The sequence below is a fragment of the Narcine bancroftii genome, chromosome 3, assembly GCF_036971445.1.
Source record: "Narcine bancroftii isolate sNarBan1 chromosome 3, sNarBan1.hap1, whole genome shotgun sequence".
Taxonomy (NCBI): Eukaryota; Metazoa; Chordata; class Chondrichthyes; order Torpediniformes; family Narcinidae; genus Narcine; species Narcine bancroftii.
Window position 1 is genome coordinate 259,974,841 of NC_091471.1, and position 15,385 is coordinate 259,990,225.

General features: G+C 40.6%; 1 protein-coding gene across 5 annotated transcripts in view; it reads right to left on the reverse strand.

Moving 5' to 3' along the window:
• The window catches only part of sin3b (SIN3 transcription regulator family member B), a 59,652-nt gene that overhangs the window by 30,799 nt on the left and 13,468 nt on the right, over positions 1 to 15,385 (reverse strand). For 3 of the 5 annotated variants that reach the window (XM_069927807.1, XM_069927805.1, XM_069927806.1), the window contains 6 exons: positions 11,596 to 11,772; positions 6,920 to 7,038; positions 6,055 to 6,214; positions 5,291 to 5,602; positions 1,123 to 1,275; positions 319 to 447 (listed from right to left, as the gene is read on the reverse strand). In XM_069927807.1, the coding sequence (XP_069783908.1) occupies positions 319 to 447; positions 1,123 to 1,275; positions 5,291 to 5,602; positions 6,055 to 6,214; positions 6,920 to 7,038; positions 11,596 to 11,772 (1,050 nt within the window). The remainder of the gene's footprint in view (positions 1 to 318; positions 448 to 1,122; positions 1,276 to 5,290; positions 5,603 to 6,054; positions 6,215 to 6,919; positions 7,039 to 11,595; positions 11,773 to 15,385) is intronic. The other 2 variants (XM_069927808.1, XM_069927809.1) reach the window with 2 other exon arrangements.

Sequence of the window (15,385 nt, forward strand, 5' to 3'; positions counted from 1 at the left end):
GTTAACATTGTTGGATTCCAACTCATTTTTGGAACCACGGCCCACAACTCTGACTGCTGGTCCAATCACTCCCACGTAGAAAGAGCTTTATTCCTTGTCCAGTTACTTCTTGATGGACAGTGTAGAAGAAGCTTTCCTCTATCTAACACCTGCCTGAGCATTTGACTGCAAGTCCCTCAAATCAATTATCACAACGTTCAAGAAAATGAAGAGCAGGGTTTAGGGTTTGGGCCCTAAATTGTAGGCAGCCATCAGGATGGAAATGAACAGTGTGGTTTCCTATCCACCATACTAATGGAAATGCATGCCTGTGCTTACCTTGAGTGGAGGAGGCACTTGGGGTAGCAGCGTAGTTCGCAAGCGCTTCTTGCTTTGCGAGTGTTTGGATGCTTCATCTTCGTCAATCATTTTACTCTCATCCTTTTCAGATGTAGCACTTCCAGTGAACTGAGAATTAAAAGGGAGACAACAAATCCCAACGGCACAGCAACAGTTTGAATAAAAACTGGATATACAAAGATTATAAACTCTGATTACTACACTCCTTCCATCATTACTCAGAGCCCAAATTACAAGTGAACATAAAACACACAAGAGTGGACCTACAGCAACAAGCCTTTTGGACTGCTATGTCTGTGACAACCAAGACACCAAGTTAACTGATCCCATCTGCCTGCATATGGTGCTTATCTATCTATTCCCTGCTGTTCGGATGCTTATATCACCTCTCATAATACACTCCTGAAGTGTAAAGTCAATTCTCCAGGGACAGAGATGCTTGATGAGCCAGGAAGATGTGAATTGTGACAAATCTGCCAGGCACCAATTTAAAATCTGAATCAATGAAGAGGAGGAAGTTATGCAGCAAATACACCCTGTTATAATCAGGCCCACCAAACATGAAACTGCCCTCCTTGTTGGAAAATAAATTACTACTGAACTACAGGCAAAATATATTACAGGGCTTTTAGTTTGGACTTTGTATCACCCCAAAACCTGACAAAAAGGGTAAACTTAGGGATTGGATTACTGACCCTTTTAATTAATCTCCAATTCCTAGTAAGTCTAGGAAAATTCTCAGGTGTGGTTGTGGTGGAGGGAGGCAGTGGGAGTTTCACATACCAGAGATCGCTTGGCGTCTGGAAGAAACTGGCCAAATTCAGTCAGCAGATCTTCCTGGCCTCGGAACAGATTAGCAACCTTTGCAAAGACTTCATCTTCAGTCATGCCACAGTAAGGTTTCCCTTTGGTATCCTTCACAATCAGCTGCTCCTTCTAACAAGAGAGAAGGATGGGTGCTTATTAGGATAAGGAACACTCCTGGCGCAGATTAAGGGTGGAGCTGCTTAAACACAAGCAAAAGTCTCCATCAATATGAGAAGTGTATGTCCCTGGAGAATGACATACATTTCCTGCATTAGGAAATCTCATCAGTCCAACTGGTCACTGTTGATATCTGTTTTTCATTCAAATCTCCACCACATCTTATCAAATCAACACATTCCTTTCTTCTGTTTATTAACATAGCTTTCCCTTAAAATCTTCTCATTGACATTAGATTTATTGGTGACCATCGTTTACTAATGGCGCTAATTTTGGACACCCTTGAATCTACTCATTCTATTTTTTTCATCGTTTCATAGCCTCAAGCTTCTCTAGAAAACAATGATCCAGGGCCCCAGTAGGATCTTCGTCACACACCATCGAAGTTCACGGCACAGAAAGGAAGTCATTCATACTATTTTGTTCAAACCAATCCAAAAACAACATAGAAACATAGGTGCAGGAGTAGGCCATTTGGCCCTTCAAGCCTACACTGCCATTCAATATGATTATGGCTGATCAGTACCCAGTTCCTGCCTTCTCCCCATACCCCTTGATACTCTTAGCCCACAGGGCCAAATCTAACCTACTCTTAAATATTGACAAGGAACCAGCCTCAACTACTTCCTGTGGCAAAGAATTCCACAGATCCACCACGCTCTGAGAGAAGAAATTTTTCCTCATCTCAGTCCTAAAAAATTTCCCCCTTATCCTTAAACTGTGACCCCTAGTTCTGGTTTTTCCCAGCATTGGAAACAACCTACCTGCATCTAGTCTGTCTAACTAAACCCTTAAAAATGTTATATGTTTCTATAAGACCCCCCCTCAATCTTCTAAATTCCAGAGAATACAAGCCTAGTCTATCCAACCTTTCTTCATAAACAAGTCCTTTCATCCCTGGTATCAATCTAGTGAATCTCTGCACCCCCTCCATGGTGAGGATGTCCTTCCTCAGATAAGGAGACCGAAAATGCACGCAGTACTCCAGATGTGGTCTCACCAAGGCCCTCTACAGATGGGTATATTAATTCCACATTCTGTCTCTAACTTTCAAATGTGATAAGTGATTCTACTTTTGCCACCATCACAGCCAACGAGTTCCAGACTTCGGTAAAACACGAAAGTCTGCAGACACCGTGGTTGAAGTCAAAACATAATGCTGCAGAAATTCAGCAGGTCAAACTGTTTACTTTATATAGAAAAGATATATAACGTTTAGGGCTTGAACCCTTCATCAAGGGTATATACAAGTGTAAATACAAAGTATAATCTTGATGAAGGGCTCAGGGCCAAATTGTTGGTTATGTATCTCTACCTTTGCAATATAAGGGACACTGACCTGATGAGTTTCTTCAGCATTATGTTTTTAGGAGTTCCAGGCTTCCACTGGGAAAAAACATTTTCTTCAACTCCCACCAATCATTCACTAATTACTTTAAATCTCAGATAACTAAATATTGCCTTTATATGTCCTTCTTCTCCATCCCTTAAGGACCTATTTTAATTTTATAAAACTCAGTTAAATTTCTCCTGGTGTTGTTTCAAAATAAACAAACCCAGTCACTCCTCTTAGCCAACGTTTTCTGTCCTGGCATCATCCCCGAAACTGGGCACTTCTATAAATCACCTCTGCACACTCGCTAGTACGTCCAAGTCCATCCTATAGTGTGAGAATTGATGAGAATTTCTCATAGAAGCTGCTTTGTTCATTGGCCACACTTTTTAATGCTTCATAAAATACAAGGACCCTTGTAAGCACCTTACTCAACTGTCCTGCCACCTTCACATTCATGCTAGCCATATGCTCTTTTCCACCTCTCTTCCCCAAATGCTTTGTACCTCACACTTCTGATTTCCATTTATAATTTTTGTAATAATTAACCAATCCACTTCTCCTGCCAGCCTCAACTTTCTTCCTCATAGAAAGAAACTGCCAATTTAACATCATCTGTAAACTTCTTAATTGTAGTTCCTGCTTTTGACTCAATAATTAATACACACCACAAAAAGCAAGGGAAGTAACAGGCAAGTCACCTGTTACCCAGAGGGTCATGAGGTGTAACAAGAATCTGAGAACATTGTAGTCACTAAAGTAGGTGGCAATCTGTACCCAGCTGTCTGGGTCAAGTTCACATCAAGGTTGCAAATTTCTATCTATCTATTTATTTATTTATTTATATTTTTTTAAAGTTCAATTAAAACTGAAATTAAAGAACAAACTTCTCTACAGAGAACATGGTGCATTTATTAGAATAAATATAATTAGATGTGATGTCGCTGAAAAACAAAGCAATGTTTTTTTTCCAATCAAGATGCTAAATCAGGTTTTGGACCTTTTTGACAACAGAAACGTGTTCCATTAGTTTAATTTTGGAAAACTAGATCCAGTAAAATTAGGCTTCTTGTAACCGAGTTCCAGAATGATTTGTGCTAAACATGTCAGACTTCAGAATAATATCTAGGATTCCTAATTTTTAAAATGCATCTTATCCTGGTGATCAGATTTACTCAATCTTTCTCTCAATTTCAGGCACTGCTTATCATACCAAACCCATGGGGAAGTAATAGGGAAGGTTTATCACTGCAGCAACAAATATTAATCTCTCCTACTCATCCTTTCCATCTGTTGTTCAACTGCTCACTCCTTCTGCTTCATATAGTCTTGGAAAGAGTAGAGTGCACAAAGTATCCTGTACCCACAACACCTCCTCATTAGTCAGGAAGGTACAGCAGCACCAACACTTCGTAAGGAGGTTGAGGAAGGCAAGGTTACTAGCCCCCATCTTGACATTTTACAGGAGAACAATTGAGAATGTCCTGTCTGGCATGATTGTCTGGTATGGTAGCTGTAAAGCATCGAACTGGGTTTATACAGAGGATCATCAAAATGGCTGGGAAGATTACTGGGGTCGCCTTTTCCTCTATTAACAATATTTACTGGGCCCGTTGCTTAATAGGGCTGAAAGAAATATAGAGGAACCTTTCCATCCAGCACATGGTATCTCTGACCTACCACCATCAAGGAGGAGGACTGCCAGGCTGGGAAACAGCTTCTTCAGGCAGGCTGTGAGATTAAAGAACAGCATCATGTAACCGAGTTAATAATGCCAAAATTTTTATATACATTTATTTTAGATTATACCCTTGTGTATATACGTGATTATCATGTGCTGTTTATTGTATGTGTATATGTTTGCAACATGGTCCGGAGAAACATGGTTTTGTCTGGTTGTATATGTACAGTCAGATAATGAAAATAAACTTGATACAGCTTTCAATAAGATAAGCCTCACCCTTCCACCTGCGAATCTCTCTCAGGAAATATTGGGCTATGGTGTCAGTTCTAAGTCAGTCCACACTCAAAGCATCTACTTAACTATTCACAGAACATCTTACAAACCTGCCAGTGGCAGAAAGGACAGGGTCTGCAGGTACTTGAAGGCATGGGCTCAGCTGTCTCGACAAACAAACATGAAGTTGCCCAAAGCTTTGATGACCATATCCTAGCTTGGGCCGGTCCATTTTGCTGCAATGACTAATCGAGAATGGCTATTATTTAAACAACAACTCATTTTAAAATTCCCATCTTTGTCTTCAAATCCCACTATACTCTCCCCTCATCTCCATTCTTCCCTCTAAGCTTTCTGTAATATCCATTCCTTCCTCCAATTCTAGCCTCTTAAATATCCTTGAATTTAATTGCAACACCACTGCAATTACATTAATGCTAACAAGATCCAAAGCTTTGGAATTCCCTTCCTCAGCATCCTTGCCTCATTCCTAACTTAAGGTGGTCTTTTACATCGACCATTTCTCAAGTTTTATGTCACTCGCCCCAATAACCCCTGATATAATTTGACAATTCTCTTGTGAAGAGCATTGGGAGCTTTTACTATATCAACGGCACATACAAATATACAAATTCCTGCTGAAGAATTCCAAAGTTAGACAACTTGGATATTTTTACCTGATAGGTATGTAAAATCTCCAAAAAGGATTTGTAAACCTCAGGGCGCTCTAAGTAACGGTTTTTGATTTTATTCACATAACTAATTGCGTTGTCGAACTCCACAGGGTGGGGATCATTGGATATTAAATCATCATGGTGATCCAGTAAACGTGGAGTGGAGTCCTCGCGGATTGGACGGCGGTCCATATGCTCATCCTTGTGACCCACCAGAGGGCTCTGGGTTGGAGCAGGCTCGGCCCGGGTAACCGGAGCAACTGCGGCATTGGTAGGAGCAGCAGCTGCACGTTCATGTGCTGCCTCAGTCAGCACCTGTGAAGGAAAGGAATTGGTAGGTTGAGCTTTGAGCCCTAACAAAGCCAAACTAATTCCAAGAAAATTTAAATACACAACATGTATAGAGGACTCTGTTGTGGGAGATTCAACTATCCAGGAAGAAGCAGACATGGCACAGTTAGCATAACTGTTACAGCCCCAGCGATCAGACCCACACTATTTGTACATTCTCCCCGTGTCTGCATGTGCTTTCCCTGGGTGTAATTGGGTAGCACGGGCTCATGGGCCAAAAAGACCTCTTACTATGGTGTATGTCTTTTTTTTTAATTTAAAATGATTAGCAATGTAAAGCAAACAGTAAAACCTTTTGTCCCACCCTTACCTCTATTCAACTGCCTTAATTAAAGAATATGTTATTGGGAAATTGAGGCTGTGAACATACACTCTCAACTCTGCTGGGGACCATGGGCAATGATCGATGCACTCACCTGTGTATCAGCTGGGGTGGGTCCATGCACACTCACTGCCTTGTTCTTCTGAATCTCTATTCTGTATCCAGGTGGCAGGAAGGCATTGAATCCCAGAATAAGATCGGGATGCCCCTGGAAGAGCCGGGAAACCCTGTCAATTACACCAGGTGTATCGATGCTGCAATCCAGAATAAGAAACAGTGGGCGATGAAAAACTCAGGCATATTATCGAACCACAAATCCCTCACAGTACAAAGAGTGATGGATCCATCAGTTTTCCAAGATGATCAGCTTGGTTCCCTGCTCTAAGTACTCTTGGTTCAATGCTTATCTGTTCAATCAAGACAGACTAGAGAGGGCAATAAAGCCTTAGTATTCGGGTACTGGGACGATGATAAGAAATAACGAAGTGGCTAAAAGTACTGTGTTTCACTCTCTTGGTCTTGTTTCATAACTCAGCTGGTTTTCAATTGATCTTCCATCTCCTAACTTTCATTCACCTTTTGATAACTTTGTAACTTTATTCCAGCTACCAACCTCAGTTCTGAAAGCTCCAATTGATCCCAGGACATTCAGCTTTTGAGGAAAAAAAAACCTGATTCCACACCATTTGTGTAAGTAAAGTAATGCTTTCTGACATCAACCTAAACAATTTAGTTCAAATGTCCACTTGTTCTGGATGCCCCATAAAATCTTATTCATATATCACACAAATTAAAAGGACTTAACCAGAGAGTCAACAATATCACTCAAAAACATTGTAAAATCTCCCAAATCCTCCACCCTTCAAATTGGCAGCTTGAACAATAAATGGATGGAATGGTAGGCCATCACAAGTGTGCCATCAGTTTGAGGGGGGAACATTCTGAAGCTGTCTGCATACCTTTGAGACTTAAATTCTTTCATGATGTCAAGGAACTCATTGTAAACGGCTGGATTGTTTCCGAATTGCATCTTAACCTGGTCCAAGTATGACAAGGCATCTTCCACCTGAAAAGCACACTAATAACGTATGAGGTTGTATTAACAGGACTATTCTGTAGAAAACAGAGCACAACATTTAACCCTTGTACAAACCCCTCCTTACACCATATACAAAAATTGCATCCATCATTGGGTATAATTAAAGAGGTGGTTGACAGGTTCTTGATTAGTAAGGGTGTCAAAGGTTATAGGGAGAAGGCAGCTGAATGGGGTTGAGAGGAAAAATACTTCAGCCATGTTTTGAATGTCAGACTCGATGGCCCAAGTAGCTTAATTCTGCACCTATGTCTTATGATCCCATTGTAGAATGGTTGACACGGAGCTCTAAATAATTTAACTACATACATTACAATGAGATATCAGCAAATCCTGACAACAGATTATTTCAATTTTGGTTACATGAGGACAGGGCTCCATTAAATATTATAAATTTTAGTGTATCATACATCTGCAGTCGTTATAGATTGCATTCATATAGAAATCTTCTGAGAGAGGGGCATTTTTAAACAAAAATAAAATAATGATAAAATATAAGGAAGTAAAAACCCACTAATAGGGTTTAGCTAAATTCAAATGTTGAAGGATAGGAGAACAAGAATGCAGAATTTCCCTTCTAATTGGCCAGGACTTTATGGTCCACTTGCATGAACAATCTCAGGATCTCACAAAATGATGCGATTATATTCAGTTATCTAGGGGCATGCAGTTCTCACAATCATGTCTTGAAAACAATCATCTAGTCATTTCCAACTAATTAGGGTCACATGAAAGCAGCAGCATGCCAAAACACAAGAAATCCAAACACACCGTGTACCTAAATGTGCACAAATTATACACATAGATGGATTAGCATGCACCACGAATGCATGCTCAATGCACACACACACACACACACACACACACACACACACACACACACACAGATGAAAAGCATAACAAACTCCAGTATTTCACTTACTGTATATACTCATCTAATAGTTGTTTTTTTTGACCAATTTATTGGGGTAGAATTTGGTGGGGGGGGGCTTCAATTATATATCTTTTTTTAAACATGGGTCATACTTTTGACTGTGGCAAACATCTGCCACAGTCTGGGAGTTTGGATGGCTGGGTCTGGATGTTAAGTCCATATTTGGGGTGTTGGGAGCTCAAATGGATGGGCAGTCGGGGCCAAGAAAAGAGCCTGTGGCTGGGGTGTCGGGAGCTCCAGTGGGCTGGAGCGTGGGTCCGCGGTTGGGGCATCGGGAGCTCGGATGGGTAGGTGGCCAGGCCATTGGGAGCTTGGATGTGCAGGCAGTGCCAAAACAATAGGTGGGGGGGGGGTTCGACTTTAACATGGGTCATATGGGAAACACACAATTTTTCGGCCAAAAAAGGAGTGGAGGTCGACTATTACACGGGATCAACTATTACACAAGTATATACGATAAATATACTCCAACTCTCCAATACAAAAATCTTTAAACCATGTAAGGACAGGACACAGGAAACTTCTCCTTCAGGGAGCTGCTGACAACAGAATTCACATTGACCACTATCCCAATTAAACTTATGCTCGAACAATGGTTATAAGGTCCCTCTTGGCGAGTAATGCACTTGCACGAATTAGTACAATGGCCCTTGTGTACAGGGCTCACCATACTAATTGCCAACTCTCCGAAGTGAGAAATAGTCACACAATCTACAGCCACATTAATTAATAATAACAAAGGCAAGGAAACAATTCAAACATAATAGAGGAACACAAAAACTGCAGATGTTGGTACCGAGTGGAGAAAGAGAAGCTGGAGGAACTCAGCATTAATAAAGGGTCCCACCCTGAAATATTGACTGAATATTTCTATCCAAGGATGCTGCCTGACCAATCGATTTCCATCAGTTTCTCTTTGTCAGCTCAGCCATTCAAATATGGCTCTCCACCTGATCCATATACTTGACCTGTCATAATTCCAGTCTTGATTCTCTCCCAAAACTCTAGCTAAAATGAGCAAGGCAGAGTGGAGGGCAAACAAAAACCTCATGTTTGGAACAGTTAGAACGTGACACCACATGCCCTCTATGTTACATTGAGCACAGATATGTCAAAGCTCAATCTTCACTGTGACAATGGTTACAGAGTCTCAAGTGACTACAAGTAAACTGGTACCAACAACGGGACAATAGGTTACATAACCGTGAGGCATACAGGTTACAGGACCATTATAACATTGCTGTTCCACCTTGAGAGAGTTCAGATCTATTTTAATTTTAGTAAATCTAATCATGAGAATAAATATTACTGGAAGCCCAGGACCCTGAACAGACTGGGCAGAACTCCTTTAAATACTTTAGTAAAGGATTAATGGTAGCTCTGGAGAGCACTTCAACAAGGTAAGCGTATCTTTCAGTAAACCCATTTTGGAGCTTTTAAGGAAGGCAACATTTTATGCCCAACCTTCATTCTCCTTGAGGTTGTGATGGTGCGCTAGAGTTCGGATGATCTTTCCTGGACCCAACACACCAACGGCATCATGAAGAAAGCACATCAGCGCCTCTACTTCATCAGGAGTTTGCGGAGATTTTGTATAACACCAGAAATCCAAGCAAAAGTGTGCTGACTGGCTGCATCATAGTCTGGTATGGAGACACCAATACCCCTGAGCATAAAGTCCTGCAAAAGGTAGTGTTCACAACCCAGGACATCACAGGCAAAATCCTCCCCACTTTTGAGTGCATATACAAGGAACACTGCCGTCGGAGAGCAGCAGCAATCATCAAAGATCCACACCACTCAGCGCACGCTCTGTTCTACCATAAAGAAAGAGGTATAGTTGTCAGAAGACTCACACCACCAGATTCAAGAACAGCTACTACCCTTCCACCATCAGACTCCTCAATGACAAACACAATCAGATAAAGACTCTTACTTGTTCACTTTATTGATTTTCTTTTTTATTCTCTCTGTATTGTACAGTTTGTTTACATTTGTTATCTCCTTTCAGTTCGTTATTTGATTACATATACACGCTGTGTACAGTTTTTTTCACTACCAATTTGTGGTAATTCTGCCCACCCTTAGGAAAAAGAATCTCAGGGCTGTATGTGATGTCATGTATGTACTCTGACAATAAATCTGAAATATTAAACTGCTATGTTGGGAGTTTCTAGATTTAGATCTTGATAGAATGAAAAAAAGCAGTATACTTCGAAGTCATGAAAGTATAGTATGATGGAGGGGAATCTCAAGTTCATGAGTCTCCATGAGCCTGAAGTCATTGTTCTTCTCTGACATGCTGTCAGAATATCCCAGGCAAGTGACATTGTATTCTGTATATTGATGAATATTATGAACTACGTAAATTGGCTGAATTTTTTTTTAGTATTATTGAACTTGAAGATGCAAAATATTCCATACTTTTGACATACAATGTTGATTGGGGAAGAGTGGGGTGGCTTTGGGATGCCAAAAGATATCACTGCAGGATACCCAATATTTTTATAGTTGGTTCTGTTATGTTACTGGTCATTAAGATACTGATGGTGGGTGACTCAGTAATAGTAGACATTGAACTTCAAGGGTAGGTGGTCAAACGCTCTGTTGTTGAAATGCATACAATTTTGGAGGCGCAAATCATACTTGCCACTTACACTAGGCAATAATTTTTCTCAAAAGATTTGCTTAAGCTGAACACAAAGATAGTTTAAGATTTGCTGTATCATGTAGGAAGTTGGAGAACAGTATCTGTGTATGTGAGCTACTTTTATAGCCTGTCTGCATCTATCCTGACTAAGCATGCCCAGGCCTAAGACAACATTTGCTTAGCACCTGTACTGAGTGCATGTCTAAGCATGCTTGGACCAACCAAAGCAGCTTGTTTTGTGGACAATATACTAGTAGACTTAAGATATGACCAAAAATATGTTACATCTAAAAAAGGTACATGAGAGGTGATTTTGTGATCAGCGGCCCAAAATCCATAAAAAGAGTTCAAGAAGCAAAATCTTCATTGTCCAATGCTATTAGCCCAGACCTGAATGTTACCCGAGTATGAACTGGTTCACTTGCTAAAGTGAATGGAATGTAACATTACAAAATCAATGAAGACTCCATTTTCTAACCTCATAACAGAAGCAATACTCGTAAGAAGAAGCTAATGAAGCTGGCTCGACTAGGACACTAACGATCAAACTCGTACAGAAATAACTTGGGTCTGGAATGATTAACTTCCAACAAGAACAACTCTCTTCCTGTTTCCCTTTGGGGACTATAAACCACAGTTTCACCATGTTCCTTGATGCCTCAACTCTGGAATTCAGCAGTGATTAGATGTGAAGCCACAGTCCAGGGGAAATTAAGCATCAGTGAGCAGGTTATTGCCAAATGAGTATTGTTTGTTGACATATATCATCACTTGGCTGATGAATGGGAAAAGACTGATTTGATGATAATTAGTTCTACTTTTTGTGAACAGGAACTATTTTTTAATATAAACACAATTATTTGGAGCCATGGCTTGTTTTGGAGCATACGACAGCTGGAATATGACCTGTCAAAACCATGCTGGGTATTGTGTGGATTCCTCTCATCAGTCTTACCTTGAGCCTCTGGAACTGCTGGTGCTGTGTCTGTTTCTGCACTGCAAAAGTCTGAGCCTGGATTTGATGGTTTATCTGTTGCAAATGGGCCTGAATCTTGGCCATGGTCTCCCTTCTGCGCCGACGTATCTGGGATGGTGGCGGTTCCAAGTCTAAGCCTTGGGTCACCCCAGGCATCTGGTAGCAAGAGGACATAGAATGAGCCATTGGTTAAGAAGGAGATTGGGGGATAAAAAGCATATGGAGTAAAGGTTAAGATGGAGAGGAAAGCAAGACACTATGCTGTGGACATTATAACATGGCCTGCATGGAAACATTGACCTTTTCCACATGTAATAAAATTGTTGTACTTCTGTGGGTAATAACATTTTTTCCGGAGTCAAATGGCCAAGTTAATTTCCCACTCCAGAGACATAAACACACCATCTGGTTGATGCTCCCAATGCAATTCTGAGACCTTCACTGTCTGCTATATGGTCTTTATTTGTGCAAAAAGTGATTCCCTCTGATGAATGTAAAAGATTCCACAGCACAATTTTGAAGAACAAGGTTTTCACCCCAGTGTCCTGATCAATATCTAAATAATCAATACTGTAAAACCCCTGGTGTCTGGAATGAAAGCAACGGGCAGCATCAAGCAACCAGCAAAATAAAAAAAGGAGAAATTTAAAATTTAAATAAGTAAGAATAAAAAAAAGGAAAAAAATTATGCAAATTTAAAATTGTAACAGTAAATGTTCTCTGAAGTAACACAAACGTTTGATGAAGATGGGAGCAAATATTCAGCCAGCAGAATGCCTTGGTTGTGTTTTGTTTGTAGCAGCTACACCCTCCATAATGTTTGGGACAAAGACACTTTTTTTTTCCCTTTACTTGACCCTGTGCTCCAGTTTTAAATTTGTAATCAAACAATTCACGTGATTAAAGTGCACATTCCAGATGTTATATATATTTTGGTTTGACCATGTAATATTTGCAGCACTTTTTATACATAGTCCCCATTTTCAGGGCATCATAATGTTTGGGACATTTGGCTTCACAGGTATTTGTGATTATTCAGACATGTTTCATTTGAGTCATTTATGCAGATTTAAGAGAGCCAGGCTTACTTCTAAGCTTTTGAAGTCGTAGTTGCCATTTTTCAACACGAGGACCAGAATTATGCCAATGAATCAAAGAAGCCATTCTGAGGCTAAAAAACAAGAATGAAACAGTAAGAGACATCCCCCAAACCTTCTTCTTTTCTTTGGCTTGGCTTCGCAGACGAAGATTTATGGAGGGGTAAATCTCCACGTCAGCTGCAGGCTCGTTTGTGGCTGACAAGTCCGATGCGGGACAGGCAGGCACGGTTGCAGCGGTTGCAGGGGAAAATTGGTGGGTTGGGGTTGGGTGTTGGGTTTTTCCTCTTAGGATTAACAAAATCAACTGTTTGGAACATACGCAAGAAGAAAGAGCGTACTGGTGAGCTCAGTAATCGCGAAGGGACTGGTATTCCAAGGAAGATCTCCACTGCTGATGACCGAAAAATTCTCATCACAATGAAGAATCTCCAAACGCCTGCCCAACAGATCAGAACCATTCTCCAAGAGGCAGGTGTGGATACGTCAATGATGAACTGTCTGCAGAAGACTTCATGAACAGAAATATAGAGGCAAACCTCTAGTTAGCCACAGAAGCAGGATGGCTCGATTACAGTTTGACAAAAAGTATTAAGAGCCTGCAGAATTCTGGAAAAGGGTTTTCTGAACAGATGAGACCAAGATGAACCTGTATCAGAGTGATGGCAAGAGCCAAATGTGGAGGTGAAAAGGAACTGCCCAAGATCCAAAGCACGCCACCTCATCTGTGAAACACGGCAAGGAGGTGTTATGGCCTGGACATGTATGGGCTGTCACAGTAACAGTGATCCACTTATCTTCGTTGATGGCAGAAACAAAATGAATTCTGAGGTATATAGAAACATCTTATCGACTCAAGTTTGAGCAAATGCCTCCAAACTCATTGGACGACACTTCATCCTACAGCAAATAACAAAGGAGTTTTTCAAAGCTTAAAAACTGGAAAATTTTGAGTGACAAAATCAGTCACCTAATCTAAATCCAATTGAACATCCCTTCCAGGTGCTGAAGAGAAAACTTAAGGGGACAAGCTCCCAAAACAAGCAGGAGCTGAAGAAGGCTGCAGCAAAAGCCTGGCAGAGTATCACCAGAGAAGATACTCAGCACCTGGTGATGTTGATGAATCACAGACTTCAAGCAGTCATTGCATGCAATGGATTATACAACAAAGTAATAAACATGACTACAATACTTTAATATACATTACCATTGCTACGTCCCAAATATTATGATGCCCTAAAATGAGGGGATTATGTATATAAAGTGCTGTAATTTCTACATGATCAAAACAAAATGTAGACAAATACCCTTGAATAAAATCTGGAATGTGCACTTTAATCACAAATTTAAAACTGTGGAGAACAGAGGCAAATAAAAGAAAAAAAAAGTCTTTGTCCCAAACATTATGAAGGGCACTGTATTTGAATGATGTGTGTGACACAGCAATGGCGTTACCCAGGGTGAAAAGCTGGTTGATGATGCTCGACCATGGGGTAACTCTCTTAAGTTTCTCCCTATCCCTGCTTAGCAAGAGTTGCCTCGGTCAAAGGCTTTATCTGTAAATTTGGAGGGGTGGGGGGGGCTTGGGGTAATTTTCTATAATATTATTGGTCGCCTTTTAGGCAGCTCTGTGTAAGGGGAGGAACCTGCAGATGCAGCGATGGTTAAATGTTTTCAAAGAATGTGACTGAAAATAAACTAAAATGCTTGCACAGTTTATATATTCATGCAAGAGAAGTTTGTTCAGTGTAGGTACAGTACAGTAGTTTTGACTTTTAAACTGTTTATTCTTAACGCAAGTTGTATTAATTAGGTATTGTAAGAGTAAGTCTCAGGCAGCCGGAAAATAGTTATCTGGCATCTATCCCCACATGTGCCAGATATCAGGGGTTTTGCAGTATTTTTATAGCAGGTATCCACCTATTCATTTTCACATCACTGTTTTTGGGAGCTTCCTGTGCACATAACTGGGCAGCAACATAGTAATATTTCATCATAGTTTAACACATGAAAACATTCTGAAAGAGATGAAAAAGTGTTGCATATCTCTCACACATGCATCCATTGTTAAGTTGACAGCAGTATTTGTTGCCCATCATGAATTGCTCACAAAGTTTAGAGGAGAATATTTATAGGAAAAAGACCTCTACATTGTTATTGCAGGAGAGTTGGGATTTTGGTCCAGTGATGGAACTGTCAAAGAAGCTGAGCAAGTTTCTACAATATACTTTGAACACTGTGCAGAGGGCGAACACTTCGGACAATCAATTGGCTGGATTTATCCCAATAATCATGTATATTGGCCAGTAGAAACTGCATGGTCTTGTCTTTGAATCCAGTGGGGAGGATTTGAAAACTTTCTTATTGGATTTGGTCACTTTTTGCCATGTACAGCATGGAATGAAAGTCCTTGCCATTTTCAGCCCAAGCTTAAATATTGTTGGGTGCATGCTGCATGAGGGCATTGTCTAGTTAATTAGCAGAATTAAGGCCTGCATCAAATAAGTGTGACAATAACCCCAGATATGGCAGCATTGGCTTTAAGTCCAAGATGAATCTACTGCTTTAATTCAGTGCAAACTTGGCAATCAAACCTAAAACATTTTCATGCTGTGCAGCCAAGCCACAACATCTGTTGATTCTGCAGCATACATGAGGGTGAGGAGACGGAG